The 21,840-nt window shown below is 44.9% G+C and overlaps 1 protein-coding gene and 2 non-coding genes across 7 annotated transcripts; all 3 read right to left on the bottom strand.

Moving 5' to 3' along the window:
- Nucleotides 1-437: 437 nt before the first annotated feature.
- Nucleotides 438-20,656, bottom strand: LOC110516615 (nucleosome assembly protein 1-like 1). Of its 5 annotated transcripts, XM_036957011.1 has the most exons (15): nt 20,542-20,656; nt 15,458-15,496; nt 12,350-12,438; nt 10,053-10,155; nt 7,497-7,638; nt 6,687-6,779; nt 5,878-6,006; nt 5,294-5,365; nt 5,019-5,158; nt 4,271-4,436; nt 3,894-4,016; nt 3,747-3,779; nt 3,352-3,402; nt 2,343-2,378; nt 438-1,213 (listed from the first exon to the last, which is right to left on the bottom strand). In XM_036957011.1, the coding sequence occupies exons 2-14, from the start codon at nt 15,472-15,474 to the stop codon at nt 2,373-2,375; spliced, it is 1,164 nt and encodes a 387-aa protein (XP_036812906.1). In that variant the 5' UTR covers nt 15,475-15,496; nt 20,542-20,656; the 3' UTR covers nt 438-1,213; nt 2,343-2,372. The 5 variants fall into 5 exon arrangements, with proteins under 5 accessions (XP_036812906.1, XP_036812902.1, XP_036812903.1 ...); XM_036957007.1 differs by lacking the exon at nt 2,343-2,378 and having other exon boundaries at nt 1,072-1,213; XM_036957008.1 differs by lacking the exon at nt 2,343-2,378 and having other exon boundaries at nt 1,072-1,213; nt 15,458-15,499; nt 20,542-20,649.
- Nucleotides 4,817-4,946, bottom strand: LOC118943020. The gene has a single exon (XR_005038756.1). It is a non-coding gene; the product is annotated as a small nucleolar RNA SNORA14 (small nucleolar RNA).
- Nucleotides 9,552-9,692, bottom strand: LOC118943011. The gene has a single exon (XR_005038748.1). It is a non-coding gene; the product is annotated as a small nucleolar RNA SNORA57 (small nucleolar RNA).
- Nucleotides 20,657-21,840: the final 1,184 nt, after the last annotated feature.

Here is a 21,840-nt window from a genome sequence, read left to right as displayed (position 1 = left end):
TCAAGTGGGATTCCCAAATGAAAGAGTAATGCACTTGGGAGAATCATGTATTACAGGGAAATGTTTCATGGCGCAGGAGAAAGCCCACAGGGCATCGTCAGGGCGCAGTATGACAACGGCCACCTCCAAAGTACTGCTCACTTTGATTTGCACACGGGCTACTGGACCGACAGCCAACCATAGAGGACACCACTGATACATGACTAAGTAGTACAAAGTGCTATAGAAAAAGACAAGTAAACTGTAGGCCTAACAAGAGCCTGAAGCAGATTGGGCATGGGGTGCCCCCTGCTGGCGAAACCGTGGAACTGTCCCTCGTCAAATCATCTGGAATGTTAAGGAGTGACTGGACAAGACCAAGATGCGTGCTGGAGGAAAAACACTCCCTTAACACAAATTTAAATTCAGAAAGAACAGTAAGTATTTAATAGAAACCAATAAGTTGCAGACTCGGCTCATTAAATTTAGCAGCTAACACATGGTTCTGTTTCTTTAACAAATCAGACCACGTAGTCGAGGTAATATTCATCCCAAGAGAGCATTCAAACGTCCAATGCCTGTCAGTCTGCAAACTGGAATGTTTTAGAATGACAACTTGATTCAGCCCAAACAAGTGGCCAATAACCACTTTCCCTGCTCTAAATGGCATGCTTGAGTGGCCAAATGTGCACAGCGATTCAAAGTTTTTCATTAGCCATGACTAAATGCAGGGTTTTGCTCTGACCGTGCTCGAGGCCCACTAATACAATGACAAAAGAACTCCAACTCACAACCTGAACTGACCGGTAACTTTGGTAGCGCGAGGGAAAAGGAATAGGTTAGCTTTCTCATCACCTGCCTCAATGCAGTCTAACCACAGCTGTTGTCCAAGAGCAATACAACAAAAAACTTCACAAGAACCCAAACTAGTTTAGCAGTGAGAGAAACAAGATCATGCTTTCAGGGAGTTTGTGGCATTCTAACTATTTGTACAGGGGGGTGGGGGTCTAGTAAAATACTATGCATATCGAGCCACTGCTCACATTATATTAGGAGGTTTTTGTAACAAAAATCTTGAAACCCTTTATTTATTTTTTTTATTTCTACCAAGAAAAATACAAAACATTATAAGGCGTAAGTAAGTGTTTTATTTGAGAAGCTGTTACAGTGCAGTTGATCCTCAAAGCCACAGCCTTCACTGCTGCTTGCACTCGGCTGGGGGATTTGCGTCTTTCTGCAAGAGACCAAAAGAGAGGACGTTATAGAGCTGAACTGAGAACCGAACATACACACTAATCACCCTCACACACACAGGTTTATGCTTCAGACATTTTTCTATGTCCATTTGAGACAAACACTAGGGCAATGTCATCCTGGCACTTAGGCTAGAGATTCCTGAACAGTGACCCAATAACAATCTATATTAGTATGTTCTTAAAGTATGTCACTGGGGGAAAAAGGCAATGTGCGTTGGTATCAGACCAGTGTTGGGGGGGGTGAATACTACCCATACTACCCAAATTCAAGGTCCAAGACACCATCAATGGAGATGGGAATGTGGAGGTGAATATTCAAAATTGAAATATTAAACTTTAAAATGTATTGAGAGCCTTCACTACTGCTGCATAGAACCTCCATAGTGCTCATAACAGTGATGGGGAGGGAGGGGGGGTGCACCACTGATGTCCTACAGACGCCTTTCACAGGGGAGGAAAACTAATGAAATCTATTGGCAGCAATGCAGGGAGAGGGCCATAAACAGACCTACAGGGGTCAACAGCTCTCCAGGACAGAGGGGTGAAGCTGAACTTCAACTCTAGTCAAACATTCACTTAGTCGTGCATCGATGTCAGTGGGAGACCAAGTGAAAATTCAACTGAAGTGGAAGTTTGGATTCACCCCACGCAGACTTAACAATTCAGGCATGTCCAATGGGAGAAAGACAATTAACAAGCATCCTTCCAGATGTAGACTACAGTCTCTGGAGTACAAAAGTGAAGAATGAGAGCATGAACAGAGCGATGGCTTAAGACTCAAAAACATCAAAATCCACAAAACAGGTGTGGCAAACGATCTATTATTCTCCAAAAGAATGTAAATATTGGTGTCACAAAATATTTTGTACAAAGACAAATAGGGTCAAATTGGAGGAAAGTTTAACTAGCTTCAACATACAGAAGAGAAAACTCAAACGCATCACCCACTACAGTTAGAGGGAAAAAGAAAAAAGCCACTATGTTAGTTGTAAGTGCAGGTGGAGGGGGGGGGGGGTGCAAGGAGATTGAGGAATGGAGGTGTCAAAATGAAAAGGTGCAGGAGGGAGGCGGGGTGCGGTAAGCTGACAATTCACAAGCTGTACCTACCAGGAGAGGGTTATTTTCTACAGACATCACTTAAACCTAGTGAGGAAAAATTTAAAGAGTATAGCTGACAAAAGGTGCCAAGTGATTGGAGATGAACATTAATGAATTAAAGGCAAAAAATAGGCAGAATACAGAATTCAAGAGGCTTTATACAGCAAAGAGAAGGAGTACTGTTCCCATTCACCCAAACAAAATCAAATAAAGCTTTGGCATGCAGAGCTATGAACCTAAAAGTCAAAACCTGAATAGATTTAGTATCCGATTCCAATTTCCATGCAGTCTCAGTTTAGCAAGGATGTAGACAGCAAGTAGAAACATGCTTTCAAGGCATTCCATTGAAAAGAAAACGTGGAAAAACACATTCCCCATGACCAGACGCTCACAAAAGGGTATTTGATTAGGTTCTTGAAGTGATATTGAGACCATTTAGAAATACCACTCTTTACCATCACTCTCATTCTAGAAGTTTCCAGGACACAGAATGAGACGAGTCCTGGACTAACGCCTCGATCACACCGATAGCGTCATTGAGCAAAATGTTATGCAGCATAATTTTGATGTGCAACAAAAGTTCAACATTCACCGTCTGCTACCAGTTCTGTCAAGCCATCTAACATACATTCCATAAATCCAACGTATCCACCACACAGAAAGCACTGCAACAAAACTGCAAGGCCAATGCAGCGTGCCACTGGAAATAAAATGTACTTGTGTACCAAAACACAAATGTAGACTGCTTTATAGTCCAGGACAAGCCTTAATTTGTGTCTGGAAATCCAGCCCTTACACAGGAGGCAAGGGGACAGGGAAACGGTTCCGAAGGCTGTGTGTTCTGAGGCGACGTGGGATGCAGTAGTATATAGACAGAGAAATCCATCATGGCGGCTGGTGTTCATGATGCATTTGGAGTAGCGGTACACATTCTATTCTGTATGTTGAAATCTGATACTTCTGATCATTGGTCTCACATTAGGTCATGACAACATCAACAGTAAGCTCTCCCACCCACCTTGGGGTCATAGTCAGGGTCATTCTCCTCCTCTCCCTCCTCCTCACCCTCCTAGGAGAACAAAAGAGGAAACTTAAACACTGAGACAGACTAGCTAAGGTCAATAACAGGAGTGGGTTAGTGAGGACCATAGCTAAGGTCAATAACAGGAGTGGGTTAGTGAGGACCGTGGCTAAGGTCAATAACAGGAGTGGGTTAGTGAGGACCGTGGCTAAGGCCAATAACAGGAGTGGGTTAGTGAGGACCGTGGCTAAGGCCAATAACAGGAGTGGGTTAGTGAGGACCATGGCTAAGGCCAATAACAGGAGTGGGTTAGTGAGGACCATGGCTAAGGTCAATAACAGGAGTGGGTTAGTGAGAACCAGGTGAAGAGACCTAGCTAGCTAAGGCCTTACCTCGTCATCAGCCTCCTCTCCCTCCTCATCGTACTGCAACAAGAGGGGACACCAGTGTTAGGGGAACACATGTGAAGGCCAGTGGCTTGGTTCAGAGGTCTAGGACAGGGATGAGGACATTACACACAGGCTGTGGTGGGTACTCACATCATCATCGTCATCCTCGATGGCCTCCCCCGTGAAGTACAGCACAGCCCTGGGGACGATACGCTCGCGGATGAAGTGGCCGATCTCAAAGTCAGCGGCGAGGACAGCCTCAGAGTCCTCGTCCTGGGGGGGGCAAGAGTCACCGGCACGTCAGTCAGAGCTATGAGACTCACCATTCGGCCACACCAACTTTAATCGAAAGACCACACTGCACCAGTGGTTGAATTGGAACACAGCCAAAATGTTCTACTGCTTGAGTTCCAGCAAAATTATATTGCATAAAGACAAATACTGAGTTACGGGCAGCAAAAATAAATACCTGACCTCACTTCAGTCCACTTCAAGCACTGCACTAGACAACGGAATGCATTACTTACCAGATCTCCACTTTCAGGGACATCAGGCGGGGTGAAGAAGTTGAAGAAAGAGTCGTTGGGGACTGTCTTGGTGACCGTCCTGACTGTGCCACGCCCCTTGTGCTTCTGCTTCTTCTTGATGGTCTTCAAGGTGATGTTCTTGCCCTTCGTCCAGTCGATCGTACAACTGCAGGGCGAGAGCGGTGGACACCAGGGTTACCAGGAGACCAGACGCAGGACTAAACACGCCAACCAATGACTAGAGTGTAGATGTTGCTTTGAGCCCTATAGGTTAAGATAAGCCAAAGGTGTTAATAGAACCCTGTCAACATGATGCGTTGTTAGAAAGGACCACTTCTTTTGACCAACCGGGTCATTCCTCACCCATGTCTTAGTGTTAGAAGGTAGTCTGTTGTAACTGACCAAACAAGCTGACAACAGAAGGGTGCATAAACCTGAGTATCTTATATTAATTCAAACGTAATTTAAAAGGAGAGAATTTTAATAAACTCCATCTACTGACATGACCCTTACACCCCTCATGAAACAAACATTAGTGCCTGCAACGACTGTCCCAGAGCTGAAATAACCAAGAGACATGGACAAGACTCTCAGCTTTGGATCTCTAGTTTGATCTAGCATCCTTCCTTGTCCCAGAGGCTACGATGAGCAACTAGGGGGTTTACTAAGGATGCGCCATAGGATTAAGAATCCTAATTGAATAGGATCTCTATGGGACAACAAGGAGCAGTTTGACGGAGCGTCTTACCCTGTGCAGCCCATGATCTCAGGCCCGTCGAAGGAGAAGGGGTCGTTCTCATCAGGCTCAGACCTCATCTTGTAGGTTTTTGTCAACAAAGTGTTTGTGAAGAACTCATTGGGCTCAAAGTTAAATTCTAAAGAAAAGCTCTGGAGAGACAGAAAAAGAGCAAGAAAGAGTTGAATATTGGGAACAGTGGGAACACCCAAGATTCATTGGCTTTCAATACATTGATAGAACGGTAGAGAATTGCATCAGCAGAGCAGTGCGGTGCACAGACCTACCATGGGCTGGCCAGGGTCCGAGAATTTGACTTTGATATCTTGTAAGTGCTTGAGGATGGGTTCATCATGTTCCTGTAAAACATGAACAGCAGCTTGAACATTGGTATGGTATCAAAACAGAAACACCTTACCGTTGTACTGGTCTTTCTGGCACCAACACCAAATTCTCTTTTCTTACGAGCACAGATTTAGCCGACAGCCGTTTCATTGAGGAACGTTTAACTTCCAATACCTGTGATGTGGTCTCACCTACCTCAAATACACTGACGAAGTCACTCTGATAAGAGTGGCAATTAAAATCAGTTTCCCAACTTCAGCCCCCCCCAAACAGCACCTTCTTGCTGAAGCCCGGGACAAAGTCACCTGCTTCAACTCATTGAGGGCTTGTCCAGGACTACAAGTGTGCTGTATGTATACACCATCTATTTTTAGGGGTGAAATTGCCTCATCAAGCCTGTAGGTGGTGATGAAGCCTCATCGTTAGGGAGCAGCAGCAGCCGTCTGCTGACCTACTTTCCTCTACTGCTCTCTAGTCTCTTTTCCTGCTGACAGTCCTCCACTCCCCCAACACTCTGCCCGCCTACCTGCAGCATGTCGCTAAGCAGGTCGACGTTCTTGAAAACCGTTAGCCAGAACTCGGGAACGCCTTTGGGGTCCTCCTTCTCCTCATCCTTCTTCTCCTCTTCCACCTTGGCCTTCTCCTTCATCTCCTCCTGGAAGAAACAGGCAGGAGGAAGATCAACAAAAAAGGGGATTTAATGCACCATTTCACAGATGCCTATAAACAGAAAAGATACATGAGTCCCTGGTTAAAACCTCTAAATAGTCTATATATAATGTACATCTAGCACATCCACCATTACTGGAACCAAAACAGTCAGAACCCAATAAGTCAAGCATGGGTACACCCTCCTGGTCCTGTCATCATGACCAGACAGTCCCCAGGTTAGATTAATAAGACCCGCTGAGGCACCAGACAGTAGAGGTCCCCAGGTTAGAATAATAAGACCTGCTGAGGCACCAGACAGTAGAGGTCCCCAGGTTAGAATAATAAGACCTGCTGAGGCACCAGACAGTAGAGGTCCCCAGGTTAGAATAATAAGACCCACTGAGGCACCAGACAGTATTGGTCCCCATGTTAGAATAATAAGACCCGCTGAGGCACCAGACAGTATAGGTCCCCAGGTTAGATTAATAAGACCCGCTGAGGCACCAGACAGTATAGGTCCCCAGGTTAGATTAATAAGACCCGCTGAGGCACCAGACAGTAGAGGTCCCCAGGTTAGAATAATAAGACCTCCTGAGGCACCCGACAGTAGAGGTCCCCAGGTTAGCACCAGACAGTAGAAGTCCCCAGGTTAGATAAGACATGCAGGCATGGAGTCACCTGTACCTGCTTACTTACTGTCAACTCTTCCTCCTCATCAGCCTTCCACTCACACTCCTCCTCTGTGGGCTCATAGGCTGCTTTAACTATGTCACTTCGCTGGAGGGAGAGAGGGGGAGGAAACCAGTCAGTTCCTGTAAAGCCAACAGCCAGGAGGCCAGAGCAAAAACATTTAACAAAAAGCCCAGAACAGTCATGTGTTTAAACCAAGATAATGGACTAGGGGCTGAGGTGCCAAGCCAGCGCATTATTTACGCAAGACAGCAGTTTGGTCACACCGTCTGCATGTGTGAGCATCCCAGCTTGACCCCACCCCATTTTCTCAGCTCCATCTGCATCCCTGGAACAGGCTGCAGCTCTTTAGTCAGAGGATTCTGCTAAATCCCAGTCTGCTCCAAAGAGGGGACTGGGGGGGGTAAAAGCTAGTCTGTCAGCATTGGATAGGCACCAGCAGGAACTACACATGGGCAGAGGAGTGACTGATCAACACTATATTGAGAATACTGGGGTGTATTCATTAATAAGAAAAATTTGGTGGGTGCTTACATTTGTACTATTTCACAAGATAATTAATATGCATGTGTGAATTGGAAATTATGTTATTTGGAAACCCCGCCCACAGCAAATAATGTTTTGGACGCACACGGGACGAAACATGGAGGGACCTACCTGCATTAGGCCAAAAAGTGGCTCATTTTACTAAGGTTTGCACCAATGAAAACAACCCAAGCATAAAGTGCCCGGTCAAATGCAGCTTAGTTATAAGGTACAATGAATGGGAGATCCTATTGATACAAGGAACAGGGGTGTTCCTACCTTGTCGAAGAGGGGTTGGTAGAGAGCGGCGTACTTTCTCTCCAGTTCATGGACCTCTTCGTAGAACTTGGCCTCAATGTGGGCGCATTTCACTTGTAGGTTCTTTAGGGCGTTGACCCGTCTCTTCACTACCTTCGGTAAGCTGGACACGGGGAGAGAAAAACGTCACAATCCCACACGGTGAAAGAACATCTTGACTGTCCAACGATGGTGTATATAACAAGATACTGGAGCCTCAAGCTCTGACAACGGGAATAAACATCAACGAATGACAAACACTTACGCATGCATACGGACGCTTTTATGCAGAGCAACACCGTGCCGGGGAGAATGACTGCAGGACCTAGTATCCTCGGCTAGGAATTCAACCATAGGACCAGGAAGTAGAAGACTACTTCCACTGACATTCTAAAAACTAACGTTTTACGTAATGGCCTGGTCACCTCAGCCCTGGCGTTACGCAACCACAGCCAAGCCCCTCTGGCACAGCACCCCACTGAGGGGACGCTAGGAGATCTGAAGTACTGGCATCCACTGACAGGAAAAAACATTATTAAGAAAGGGACCAGATCCACAATAACTACACAAAAAAAAATGCAGAAGTGCTCACTCATCAGAGCCACACGCTCCAATTGTGAGGGCACAATTAATCCGAGGCCAGAAAAACCACAGCCACTTCCATTAATCAAGATGGCAGAATATCCCGCGCTGCAATGCTTTGGTACGACATTGGGCCAAGAATCCCATGCCAAGAGCCGTTTAAAAACGGCATCTTTCTACACAGATTTTAGGGTGTCCACCCACTCTTTCCTGAGTGGGTGAAAACATGCTTTGGTGGTGATAAGATGTCCCTTATGTTATAAATTACATTGTACCAAGAAATTATTCTTCATGTTCTGAATCCTTGTGTGGGGTCTTTCTATAACATATTCAGAAAGTCAGGTGTGGAAAGCGTTCCACAGGGATGCTGACCCATATTGACGCCAATGCTTCACAGTCGTCAAGTTGGTTGGATGCCTTTCAGGTAGTGGACCATCACCGATACACAAATGGTGTGAAAAACCCAGCAGCGTTGCAGTTCTTGACAAACCGGTGCGCCTGGCACCTACCACACCCCGTTAAAACGCACTTAAATAATTTTGCCTTGCCCATTTAGCCTCAATGGCACACATACCGTGTCTCCATTGGATTTAACAAGTGACATAAGGGATCATAGCTGTCACCATGTCAAGCTGTCATGGAAAGCGCAGGTGTTCTTAATGTTTTGTACTCAGAGCTCTGTTGACACTTCAGTGATGTATATCATTTTCTTCCCTTCTAAAAAAGAGGAACTTCAACTTTTGATTTTGGATCTGTTTTGCCTTTTAGATAAGGAATAAGAATACATGGACAGGGAGACCTGATCCTAGATCAGCAACACTACTCCGAGAATGATACATAGGGCATCAGTTCACATTTTAGGACGCTGGTTTTTGAGACTGATGCGGAGACCACTTTTAAAAACACATTTCACTGCAACACCAAATCAAGAGGTGCACAACTGGGTCCAGAACACCTAGTGCCTAGGCATCATGTATGTGTGCCATAGCTCTTTCGTGAAGTCATTGGCCAAGGAGTCAATTCCAACTCATTTGCATACTAAAGGACAACCCAGCACAGAGCAGACCTAGAGGACTACAGTTATGGGACATTGCTTTGAAGGGGAATGCAGCAGCTTCTCATCACTGTAGCAGTGGCCTTCTTTGAATACTCTTAACTAGGTAACCTTCATTGAGGAAATCCCTGAATGAAAAGCATTACCTTCGCATACCCAATCACGCACAGATAAGTGATTACCTCAAGGATGAGAGAACCAGAGGATGAACCTTTAATGCATCATTTTGTCAACCTATACTATAAATAGTGGCTGAAGTTTTGGTCAGTCGACCTTAAATCAGAGCAACGGAGTGTGCAGAAACGTTCAGTTTTCCCTCTAGCACCTTCAAAAATAGGTTTTGGGTGTAGGTTAGATTCAGCCTAAACTACCAGTACTCATTTCCCACAGACATGTCAGAGGTATGTACCAGTGAATTGAGGACAGAACCAGAAGACAAGGAACATTCCAGCACCGAAGACATAGCACTGGCCTTGTTATCCCTCCATAACATACATACACACACAGGTACAGGGAGAAAGATTGCATGCCAAGAATGGAAGTTTTGAAAGTATTATATATAAATAACAAGACCACTACCCCAGTGAGAAGAACTTCTGTTGGAGCCTTAACATCTAAAGCAGGGCTGCATAACTAGGCTAGTCCCCCAGAGCTGCAGAGTGGGACAGAGTCAGGCTATGGCCAGTCACAGGAACACTGAGGAAATCGTAGATGCATTCAGCCACTGTCCGTCACCTCAAGTCAACTATTTCTGACGAGTACATACAGGACCCCAAAACAGAGTGGGTTTTCTGATGTACAATCTGTTGTCCATCCAACTGAGAACACCCATTGAAAAAGGATTGTCTCCATCCAGAATCTGTATGGCTGAAGCTTGTGTCTCTCCTGGTTGGGGTTCTCACCTCTCCATGTATCCTGACGGCGAGCCCACCAGGCCGTCCAGCCTCTCCTGCAACGCAGCCAGAATCTGTGGGTTCTGCATCATCTGCACGGTGAGCTGACGAGCTGAGGGGAGACGGACAAAGCCAGGCACTACCATCAGACACAGACAACCATTCATAGCACCAGACACCATACGGACAGATACATTGACGGAAGAAGGGAGTTCTGCATAAGAAATTCTAAGGGGGGGCAACGCCAAGTATTTTCAGGTCAACTAAGGACAGACAAAGTTACAAAAATAAATCTAAATCAAATAGAGGGCTGGGTTGCTGGTCAACAGGTTGCTCCCTTCACTTGTCTCCTTTCCTTCATCTTCACTGATCTGACAGTATTGGACAGGTGGAAGAATGCTACTGCCAAAACGCTGCCACCCGTCAAGCCTCTTCAGATTGGTGCAGACGAATGAGAGGACACAAGAAAAGGAAGTCACTTCACACTATTGACACAGAGCCCTGTGTTTCCTCCACAGAACACCTGACAAACTAGGATGCAATGTTCCCAGAGAGCGACCAGGGAGACCGCAAAGGGTATACTGTTTCTTCCAACCCTGAACCAGTTCCAAAATAATGACATTTCTATTTGAGAAAGACGGTGATAAAAATGTGCTTAGTGATCAACAGTCATTTGGTCAGAGTGTCTGAGCCTCTGCTTGAAGACTCAGGTTCGACGCGAGCCCATAGAGGGAGCATTATAATCAAAGTATTTCCTTCCACCAAACGGGAGTAAACTTATTCCTAAAAGCTGTTAAGAGACATTTCCAAAGCGGAGAACAAACGCTTTGCCCATGGGACAAGGCAGCAGAGGGCTGCTGCATCATTTACAGTCAGCAGGTATACTCTCCCTGCCTTGATTTACCTACACCACGCTTCAACTCCTTACGCCTTGGATTTGAGGGCCCTGCTGTGCCTGTCCCAACAATACCCCCCCCATTTCCCTAAAGTGCTTAACTGTTGAGCAGGGTCTATAGTCAAACGTAGTGCACTATAGAGGGAATAGGGTGCCGTTATGGACGAAATGGCCAACTCCTCAGCTGAGTGACAACTCTTAAGTGCTGCAGCGGAGCGGGGACAGGGATGAGTGACAACTAAGTGCTGCAGCGGAGCGGGGACAGGGATGAGTGACAACTAAGTGCTGCAGCGGAGCGGGGACAGGGATGAGTGACAACTAAGTGCTGCAGCGGAGCGGGGACAGGGATGAGTGACAACTAAGTGCTGCAGCGGAGCGGGGACAGGGATGAGTGACAACTAAGTGCTGCAGCGGAGCGGGACAGGGATGAGTGACAACTAAGTGCTGCAGCGGAGCAGGGACAGGGATGAGTGACAACTAAGTGCTGCGGCGGAGCGGGACAGGGATGAGTGACAACTAAGTGCTGCGGCGGAGCAGGGACAGGGATGAGTGACAACTAAGTGCTGCAGCGGAGCAGGGACAGGGATGAGTGACAACTAAGTGCTGCAGCGGAGCGGGACAGGGATGAGTGACAACTAAGTGCTGCAGCGGAGCAGGGACAGGGATGAGTGACAACTAAGTGCTGCGGCGGAGCGGGGACAGGGCTGAGTGACAACTAAGTGCTGCAGCGGAGCGGGACAGGGATGAGTGACAACTAAGTGCTGCAGCAGAGCGGGACAGGGATGAGTGACAACTAAGTGCTGCGGCGGAGCGGGACAGGGATGAGTGACAACTAAGTGCTGCAGCGGAGCGGGACAGGGATGAGTGACAGCTAAGTGCTGCGGCGGAGCGGGGACAGGGATGAGTGGGACGGCAAAATGTTCTGAATGCGTTCTAGACGAGGGACGGTTCTACTGATGACGAATGTCATTACAGACATCGGACGATAATTAGGATATTTGTTAGGCTCTGGCCGTATGAAAGCCTCTGTCAAGTGTGTGTGAGATCATTGTGACATATCACTGTGGTGGGAGACGATAAGCATTGCTGGGCTATAAATACCTGGGGCAGAGAGACATCTAATTCAGTCTACAAAGGACTGCCAGTTAAACCTCTATAAACAAAGCAGGATTCTTAATTATTCGTGGACAGGTAAAAACATTCAGATTTCAAACCTAGACAATGTGGGCACAGAGGATTTTAATTCAACTGTCAACCTAACATTAACGACTGCCCAGCAAGCAGAGGCTCATGACACTCATGTCAAACTGATTCAGATTTCACTGTTGGTTGTTCAGTTGAAGTCAAATCCACGGTGGGAACAGACATTAACGTTTAACATTCCCAGTCGCCAGGTAGTGCTGAGCCTTACCTTTGCTGTTGACATCCTCTCCAGTCTCCTCCTCTTCCACGTCCTCCACGTCCTCCAAATCTGCCGGGTCCAGCTCAGCCTGGTCCTTACTGCACACACACAGACACCGAGAAAAATCAGTCAAAACAGACACCTGGAGCTTATTCAGGAATGGAATTTTACAAAAGCAATGTACTGTTTAGATGGTATGTGATTATATCGATTGTGTAGAATAAGGCAACTCAACTCTAATTACTTTGATACAAAAGAAGGGGTGTGTCAGACAATACTAATACATAGAGGCCTCCACACAGTACCTCTGACTGACAGACTAGGAGGCAATGTTCCCAGAGAGTGAACAGGGACACAGCACAAAGGGTATACTGCTCCCCTGCCTCACTGAAGTTTCATCTAACACTGGATTTAAACACTGTTCATACTGATCCATGAACCAGGTTCCGAACCAGTGCAAAAATAATTAAATTTCTATCTGAATAAACCCCTGATCAACATAATGTCAAACATGTGGCGTCAGGCTACAATGCTAGTCATGGGGTAAAATAGGGTGATGCTACCCCTAGACACTGATCTTGGGTCAGTTTTGCATTTCTCCCCCCACTAGTGGTTAACTTCATTGTGATAGGGGGCAGTATTTTCACATCCGGATGAAAAGCGTGACCAAAGTAAACTGCATGTTTGTGTCAGAAGCTAGGACATGCATACAATTGGTAGATTAAGATAAATTAAGAGTTTTCTAAAACTGTTAAAATTATGTCTGTGTCGATAACAGAACTTATTTGGCAGGCGAAACCCAAAGGACAAACCACCAGGGAAAAATTGAGGTCACCGTTTTCAATTGGTTTTCTATAGGAAACTATATTTAAGAGGTTCCTGGTTGCAGTTTCTATGGCTTCCACTAGATGTCAGTCTTTAGAAATTGGTTGATGTTTTTCTTTTGAGAAATTAAGTAGGGCTGTTCATTGTGAGTGTCAAGCCAAGTGGACTCGTGTGACGACCGTGAACTGGAGCTCACTCCACATTGTTTTTATCCGCAATTGAACACAATATATTCCGTCTTAAATTTGATCAATTATTTACGTTTTTGGATATCTAAGGTTGGATTAGGAAAGTTGTTTGAAATGTTTGGACCAAGATTACAGGTAATTCATTAGATAATGTGTAGTCATGTTGGGCGAGTTGGAACCGGTGTATTTCTGAATCAAGCGCACCAAATAAATGGACATTTTGGGGATATAAAGAAGGACATTATCAAACAAAAGGACCATTTGTGATGTTTCTGGGGCATTTGAGTGCCAACAGAAGATCTTCAAATGTACGGCATGAATTATATTGTTATTTCTGACTTTTGTTGCACCTGCCAGGTTGAAATGTGTTTTTCGTGTGTTGGTATGCGTGGCGCTGTCCTCAGATAATCGAATGGCTTGCTTTCGCCGTAAAGCCTTTTTGTAAAAATCTGACATTGTGGCTGGATTAACAACAAGTAAAGCTTTATTTTGACGTATTGCACTTGTGATTTTACGAAAGTTAAATATTTATAGTAATTTAATTTGAATTTGGCGCCCTGCAATTTCACCGGATGTTGTCGTGGTGGGACAATCCGAAAGAAGTTAAGATTGGGTGAGGGGAAGTTGATGCTAGACCTGTATATAGGGGAAACTTCACCCAGAGACTCCTGCAGTCAGGAGTCTCTGTATACAATAGGGCAGATGAAGGGATAAACAGTTGACTGTCTGTCTGTTCCCTGTGGTTTGAGAGAGCCACAGGCCTGCTGGACTAGGGCCAAGGCCCATTACTCAAACTCAGGGAGGCGTTTTGAGTGGCTGGAGGGAGCCGGCGTAACCCAAGCCCAGCCATGGCATCCCAAGCAGCCCAGGCTGAGTAAACAGCCACATCGAGCCACAGCCCAGCGAGGAAACGTCTCCGCAGTGTGATCGACAGCTGGCCATCCTCTGCATCAGATACCAGGGGAAGAGGACTGACTCAGCTCTGCGGACGTATGGACCAAGCATCTCAGAGTAAGAGTGCTGATCTAGGATCAGGACCCCCATGTTATTATATTAACTGTGCTCTAAAATGTAAACACTACTCAGACACTTGATATATACACCCACCAGTGTCTAATATTTGACGGCTACTAGAAGCCAAATTGATAAAGGATAATGGCATTCCTAAACTGCATGTGCATTGAACTAATGTCATGATTTCACCCAACACTTGATCCCTACCGACCAATCCCTCCCTATAATTGTGCGTCGCCCCACAGACCTCCCGGTCGCGGCCGGTTACGACAGAGCCTGGGCGCGAACCCAGGGACTCTGATGGCACAGCTGGCGCTGTAGTACAGCGCCCTTAACCACTGCGCCACCCGGGAGGCCAATGAGACAGTGTTAACCAACATTTCAAATCCAGGATGGCTTCCTGGCCAGGCTACACACCATAGCAGGTACAGCCAAAATGACAGCACACGGGACCTCAACACACCTCCAGGTAAATCAATGACAAAAGGGGTAGGGTAATTAGGGCCCTATTAAATCTCCAATACAGAGAACATGGATGGAAACACTGAATCCAGACATTAGGGGAATCAACAAAATTAATTGAAAATGAACTTGCAGAAGTTTATCATAAGACATGAACAGAATACATCTGAACTTTCTTAAAGGCAATGAGAACTTCCCTTCTCAGTATGTGCAGTTCGCATATCTACCACTTTGTAGCTGTTAGCAATGATGATAATTAAAAGTACTCTAGTAGACACGGAAAGGCTTTCCCAAGAATACTCTAAATGAAATGCTAACCACAAAGTAGCATATGCTGACCTGGCAGAATCATACTATGATTGCCATCAATCCAGTGGGTACTTGTTTTGCAAACTACCATCACATGTGTGACAAACAAACACAGCTAATCAGCCTTTCGGCTAGATGAACATTGGACTTAAAAGGCTAACACCAAGAAACGTAAAGAAATCAATTTGAATTGATAAGGCCCTAGGTAACGATGCAGAGGTGGGATTGTTTTAGTATAGGACACTTGTGCAATAAGTGTCTTTCCTTGCTGCACAGAACTCAGGCTGCACAGCCAATCAAACGGAGAGGATGCACTTACTTGTCCATGTCTGCCATCTTAGCCAAGTCTCGAGTGATGCTGCTGGAGGGAAGGGAAGAGAGTTAGACAATGTATGATACATGCTACTTTTGACACAATTGTTAATTCACAGCAGGAAATACATATGTTCAATAAACAAAGGGCTTCTGGGAATAGATTATTTATTGAAATAGGCCCTAATGACTTATTTACAAGACTAGCATTACATCGTCTTGTTTGATGGAAGGTTTACAACAGGCAAATAATATCATACCCTTAAATTCAATACAGTTGAGGACATCTCCTCCCAGTGTGTAGCAAACTGACATTAGGAGCTTGTGAACGAACTAAAGCACCCACAGGAGGGCTGAACATCTGATTCCAAGCACTCTGCTTGCTTAGAGCAAAATGGCCACCAACTGTAATCCTACCTCAGTTTCTCCTCCCACTCCCAGATGAAAACAAAAAAAGGGCTGCTTTTGGCTCCCTGTCATGTTGGTTAGTGAAATGTGCATGAAAGAACTCCCAGGCGCCCAGCTCACCGACAGCCCTGTTAGCTGTGCTGAGGCATTAAGTAACATAAGCCTTAGTTAAATCGTCCTACATATCTTAACCTCTTGCCCATCTCATTTGGTTTGGGCAGAGATAATCTGTGCTTCGCAGTGTGCCATGGGCTGGGGCTTTGGATGCAGGCGACACTGGGGCTGCCATCTGATAACAGCACCAAAGCAAGGCCCTGTTTAGACGTGTGTACCCCCCCCTATAAACTTCCAGGCATGGAGGAGAGAGCAGAGGGGGACTGGAGCTATGTAAAACACCTAATCCTAGAGGGGGCAGAGACCGCAGCTAGTAGTTCACCAGTCGGTCCAACAGGACTTTCACACAGGGCCAGTGACCCTTAACACAACTGAAGAGGTACACAGCTGGACCAACTCAGACTTGCACTTTGACCATACAGGCTGTTATAGAGGCCATCACATGAAGGTTGACAATTAAAAGCCATTAGTCACATCACATTAGGCATTGAATTAGACTCCAGACCCCCCCTGGGGGGAGAATGTTTACCACAGGGTTAGTACACATGGAGAAACACAAGAGCCAGATCAGCTTTTCCTCACACCAGTGTCTGATGCAACCACAGCAGTGACCAAACCGCCAAAGACATAAGGCATTAGGTGATGATTTGCTGGAGGGTTCTCCTTACCACTGTGGTATTAGGTTGATGGTGGTCTTCAAATGGGCTTTTAAAAAAAAGTGGTGAGTTAAATAAAAAGTGGCTGGTATCCCCAAAATGTGGTGAACTCGACTAATTACAAAATTATACCACATCTTAATAGCTGCCAGGTAGACATCATTTCTGGCTCCATGGAATGAGTGAAAACAAATTCAAACAATTTCTATTGGGCAAGCTCTGTCTCCAGCAGAGATTTCCGTGCAGCTCAATCAAAGCCAATGTGAAGGCAAAGTCTCTCAATTGAAAGATACTTGAGAGAAAAATGTCCCCTTCAATGTTTACTACATAACCTTCACTGTACTTAGAGAGTGAAGTATGGGGAAATGACATGTTATAGTGCCAAATGCATTGCAGACCAAGGCTGTTGTGTGATAAATCAGTATAGAAGGTTTACTGGCCTGGTTGGAGAACAATGCTACAAAATTAATAAGTGTCAGGGAAACTTAGCAACAGTTTAACAGTGCTGATGTAGACCAGGCCTGCAATGTCTGAAATGCACGACTGTCTCCATCTTTCAGCAGCTCCTCTTCTCTCCCTCACCTTCCTAATGGCCTGTGCCCATTGGTTAAGAATCGCACAGGCTGCCCACCACTCACCTGCAGCAGTTTAAATAGGCCAACTGAAAAGCTGTCCAAAAATCAAATGTTAAGCAGCTGAAAGGGAGATTACCGGGCAGAGGGACCAAAAAGAGGATAATTCCAGGCCTAAACTTGGTCATTGAAATTCCAAAACGGCACACTGCACTACCGTAATGATATTGTTGAAAATGTGAACCAATACCATTTGGATCGACCTGTAAAACACCATGAGATTCACATGACGACGTCTGACCAGCGAACAGATCAAACATTCCCCACCAATAGCCAATGCGAGAGCTCTTAATAGCCATAAAAAGCTTGAGAATAGCAACAGCAACATTCAAAAACAGACAATGACTGCATTTCAGTCTGACATTGATAAAGTGGATTTCCTCTGATGAAATAGATTTAGGATGATCCAAACTGCATCTGAAACAGTCAACTAGGCATCCCACTAATGCTTTAGGCATGTTACATCGACGTGTAAAGAACGCACCACTGTCAGAGGGGACTAGAATCATAACTCGAGATAGTGTTGGGGAATAGTGAACTACATGTATACTGAACAAAAACGCAACAATTAACGATTTTGCTGCGTTACAGTTCATAAGGAAATCAGTCAATTGAAATACATTATTAGGCCCTAATCTATGGATTTCACATGATTAGGCAGGGGTGCAGCCATGGGTGGGCTTATGCCCACCCACTGGTGAGCCAGGTCCAGACAATCAGATTGAGCTTGTCCCCCACAAAAAGGATTTGTTACAGACAGAATGACTCCGTTTCATCAGCTGTCCAGGTCTCATCCAATCCCGAAGGTGAAGAAGCCCGATGTGGAGTTCCAGGGCTGGCCTGGTTACTTAAACATGGTCTGCTGTTGTGAGGCTGGGTGGACATACTTCCAAATTCTTTAAAAATGACCATGAGGTGGCTTAAGGTAGAGAAATTAACATTCAATTCTGGCAAAAGCTCTGGTGGACATTCCTGCAGTCAGCATGCCAATTGCACACCCCCTCAACTTGAGACATCTATAGCATTGTGTTGTGTGACAAAACTGCACATTTTAGTGGCCTTTTATTGTCCCCAGCATTTAATCAGCTTCTTGACAAGACACCTGTCAGGTGGATGGATTATCTAGGCTACCTGGGGCAGCAGGTGGCCAAAGTGTTGGGCCAGTACCTGAAAGGTTGCAAGAGCGAATCCCTGAGCTGACAAGGTAAAGAAAACTGGTGGTTCTGCCCCTGAACAAGACAGTCAACGTACTGTTCCTAGGCAGTCATTGTAAATAAGAATGTGTTATTAACTGTCTAGCCTAGCTAAATAGATACAAATCTAGGCAAATGAGAGATGCTTACAAACAGGGATGTAAACAAATCTGTGTATTTGAGTGAAATAAGCTTTTTGTGTGTATGGACAATTTCTGGGATATTTTATTTCAGCTCATTAAACATGGGACCTAAACTGTACAGGTGTTTATATATTTTTGTTCAACTAGTAACTTAGCATTTTGCAGTAAACTTCCAGTGTTAAGTAATTGATAGCATGGGCAACTATTTTAAGAGTAGCTTCCAACACTGTCAGCGAGTTGTGTTTCAGCAACAGTTCCAGGAATACCTTTCAATCAATTGATTACCTAAACTCTACATGCCAGTTTCACAAAGGGGTCATTAGTACTCAAATTGATGGGGTCATATTAATGCCATGTGATAATGAGTAGCAGATGACTGCCTCAAAACACACAATGACAAAAGACAAAGCATCTGAGACGTTCAAACATCAATACCGGAACAGCCATCATCCATAGCACAAAAATAAGCGGTTCAATTAAAAAATAAATAATAATTCGGAATTATACCATTAGGGCCTTTTCTCGCAAACAAAAAATGTAATGTCGCCTTAGCAGGAGTCATCAGGACCAATATCGATTCTACAAGTTGTGACAATAGTTGGTTCACCCTCATTTCTTGACAAAAGTTAGCCATACAAATCACAGCCAGGTAGGATGTAGTAGTCAAATACACACAATCTAGCTATAGGCAAAAGCTAGCTTAAACTGTGGCTAGAATGTCTAATGAATAATTTTTAATTATGTTGCAATGATAAGCATTGGCAGAAACAAAGGCAGCTTTAGATGTGATAACAGCTGAAACATTGTTGTTGTATGAGTGTAATTCAATGCATTTTTCACCAAAAGTGAAAATAGCAGATCTTCAGTGACTGAAATCCCCCAATGGTAGTTACACATACATCCCTTCAATGAGCCTTTCAAACCCAGCGACCACGTGTTGCATGCTCAAGGCAAGCTATGAGCAATGGCTCTCACCCACAAAGAAAGCCGGCCAGCCAGCTAGCTAGCTGTAAAGCAGCATATGCATTTAACTAACCTACCACTGAAACGTACAAATTACACAGCTCCGTGGAATCTAGCTAGTTAGCTACCACATGCACTATAATGGATACATTTGCGGTAACGTTAACTAACTGGTTGTGCATGTTTCCAGCTAGCTAACTACTTCGCCAGCAAGTCAACTAACGTTAGCTAGTTACAGCTACCTAGCTAACGTTAGTTTGGCATACGCACTTTTATTGGGCAAGTACTCAAGTGACAGTCCATATTTGATTGGCAACGTGACCTGCTGGGCAAATATTGGAAACCTCAAATAATATTAGACCAAAATAAGAGAACCGTTAGCTAGCTATGTGGCTATCGAAATTAGCCAGCCAACTACAAACATGTCAAAAGTCAGGTGAAAAGACGGAGACATACGTCCCATTTTAGTGTGTAGCCTGCTAGTTAGCGGTATAGCTCGAACAGTGATCAGACACAACTTGTACCCACCACATCTCCGTCCCATCACTTAACTACCCTCCATAAAGGCTAGTCAATAAATAAGGTCAGGTCTAAATAAAAAAGACACGACATCCGATAAAACCAATAACTGAATGATGCAAATTCTGATGATTTGTCACTAACGTTATGGCGTTTGTATTTACAATACAACGTCTCGAAAGGGCGGAAAATTAGCCATTTTCGTCATCGTGCATGTAACGTTAGCTAGCTAACGCATCATGGTGGAGCCTCTCGTCTCTCAATGGCTGCTACTAGCCATCCGACTTAGTTAGCTGGCAAGCTACCGTCCTATTCTTCCCGACCACATCCACACAAATATTTCGTTCAAGACGATAAGAACAACCCCACATTCGTACCCATGTAAGAGTACAATATATATATATGCGCCACTTTGTTGTATTGCTAAAGTCCAAGCTAAGGTGATTTCAAGTCATTCTCTTACCTTTAGCTGGCGGCTTGACTAGGTGGATCTACGCAGTGAAGCGGTCGCAAAGCAAAAGACTCCGCTCTTATGGCGGTAAAAGAGAGAACCATCCCGCCGCTTGCGCTCATATACATCTTGCGTCATCACGTAAACCAGGGTAACGTTAAGCCTATGGGAGGGGAGGGGCCGGTCAAGAATATTTGATGAAGTGTTCTGTCACCATCGTCATCAGATATGTCTAGTCATTCCACTCTAAAACAATTTCTTCTGCAAGATGAATATTTGCATCATATCTTATGTCACCATGCCAACCAGACCATAGCAACGTGCAATTTCCCTCGGTCCCAGACAGTATGGTCCAATTAGAACAGTGATTGTCTTGGGGGATTAAAGCAAACCATGACATGTATTCACCTAGACTTGTCTTGAATGCTGGTACCATGAGTTGATATGAATCAGAAAGAGCCTTTGGTCATAGAATTGATCCTCAAAAGGCTTCATTTTGATCACCGGTTAAGCCAGGCCCAAAGGCTACCTGTTTAACCGATGTGAGCGTTGTCCTGCCCAGAGGCCCAGGCTTTTGTGATACTGTCAATTAGAAGCTTGTTTCTGCAGCACATGCTCGAGTCCCCAATGCAACGTCCACGCTGCCTGCTATACTGGTGGCAGCAGTGGGATTTGTCGTTCTCTTACACATCGGAGAAGCTGCTCTGTACGCAAGGTGGACACTTCACGATAGAGTGAATACTGACTTCCCACAGCCTGTGAGGAAGGATAGTCCGTGGTGATGATCATCCTAACCCTAGCAACACCATAAGAGTTGTTAACTCATGTAGAAAACTAATATTGCATCGTTTGCTCGTTTGACTCCAGACTCAGTTTTAGGCAACATGTGAGGATTACAGTGTGAATCATACATCAACAAGAGGCCTATAGACTGACTACTATTCACTAGGCCCAACAAAGATTCTACACTGAGAGCAGTTTTAGATAAAAGTCATAAGTGTGATCCAAATCTTCCAATTGGCAGAAGTCTTTCCCACATGTGGGTTCCTGTCAAAAACACTTCCCATTCATACAGACACTTTACAACGCCTGTTGCGCAATACAGCATAACAGATGGTTGTGCATTCATTAGTTATTACTCAATAATTGTTTTGAGTGTTTTAGCTCCAACAACAGATATTGTATATGAATATTTCTGACTATTGCACCCATAGAGATCCTATGTATATATTCATGAATTATATCATCTCTATGGTTGTACCTGACTGTAGTTGTTGTCAAGTGATCCTGCTTCCTTATGTTTAAGAAGAG

The sequence above is a fragment of the Oncorhynchus mykiss genome, chromosome 21 (genome assembly GCF_013265735.2).
Source record: "Oncorhynchus mykiss isolate Arlee chromosome 21, USDA_OmykA_1.1, whole genome shotgun sequence".
NCBI lineage: Eukaryota > Metazoa > Chordata > Actinopteri > Salmoniformes > Salmonidae > Oncorhynchus > Oncorhynchus mykiss.
Note: the sequence above shows the minus strand (reverse complement) of the source record. Positions and strands in the feature narration are given on the sequence as shown.

Coding starts and splice junctions, on each gene's coding strand:
- LOC110516615 (XM_036957007.1), bottom strand. Junction 6,780..7,496: donor ACCAACCCCTCTTCGACAAG/GTAGGAACACCC, acceptor CTCTCCCTCCAG/CGAAGTGACATAGTTAAAGC. Junction 4,437..5,018: donor GAGATCATGGGCTGCACAGG/GTAAGACGCTCC, acceptor CTCGCCCTGCAG/TTGTACGATCGACTGGACGA.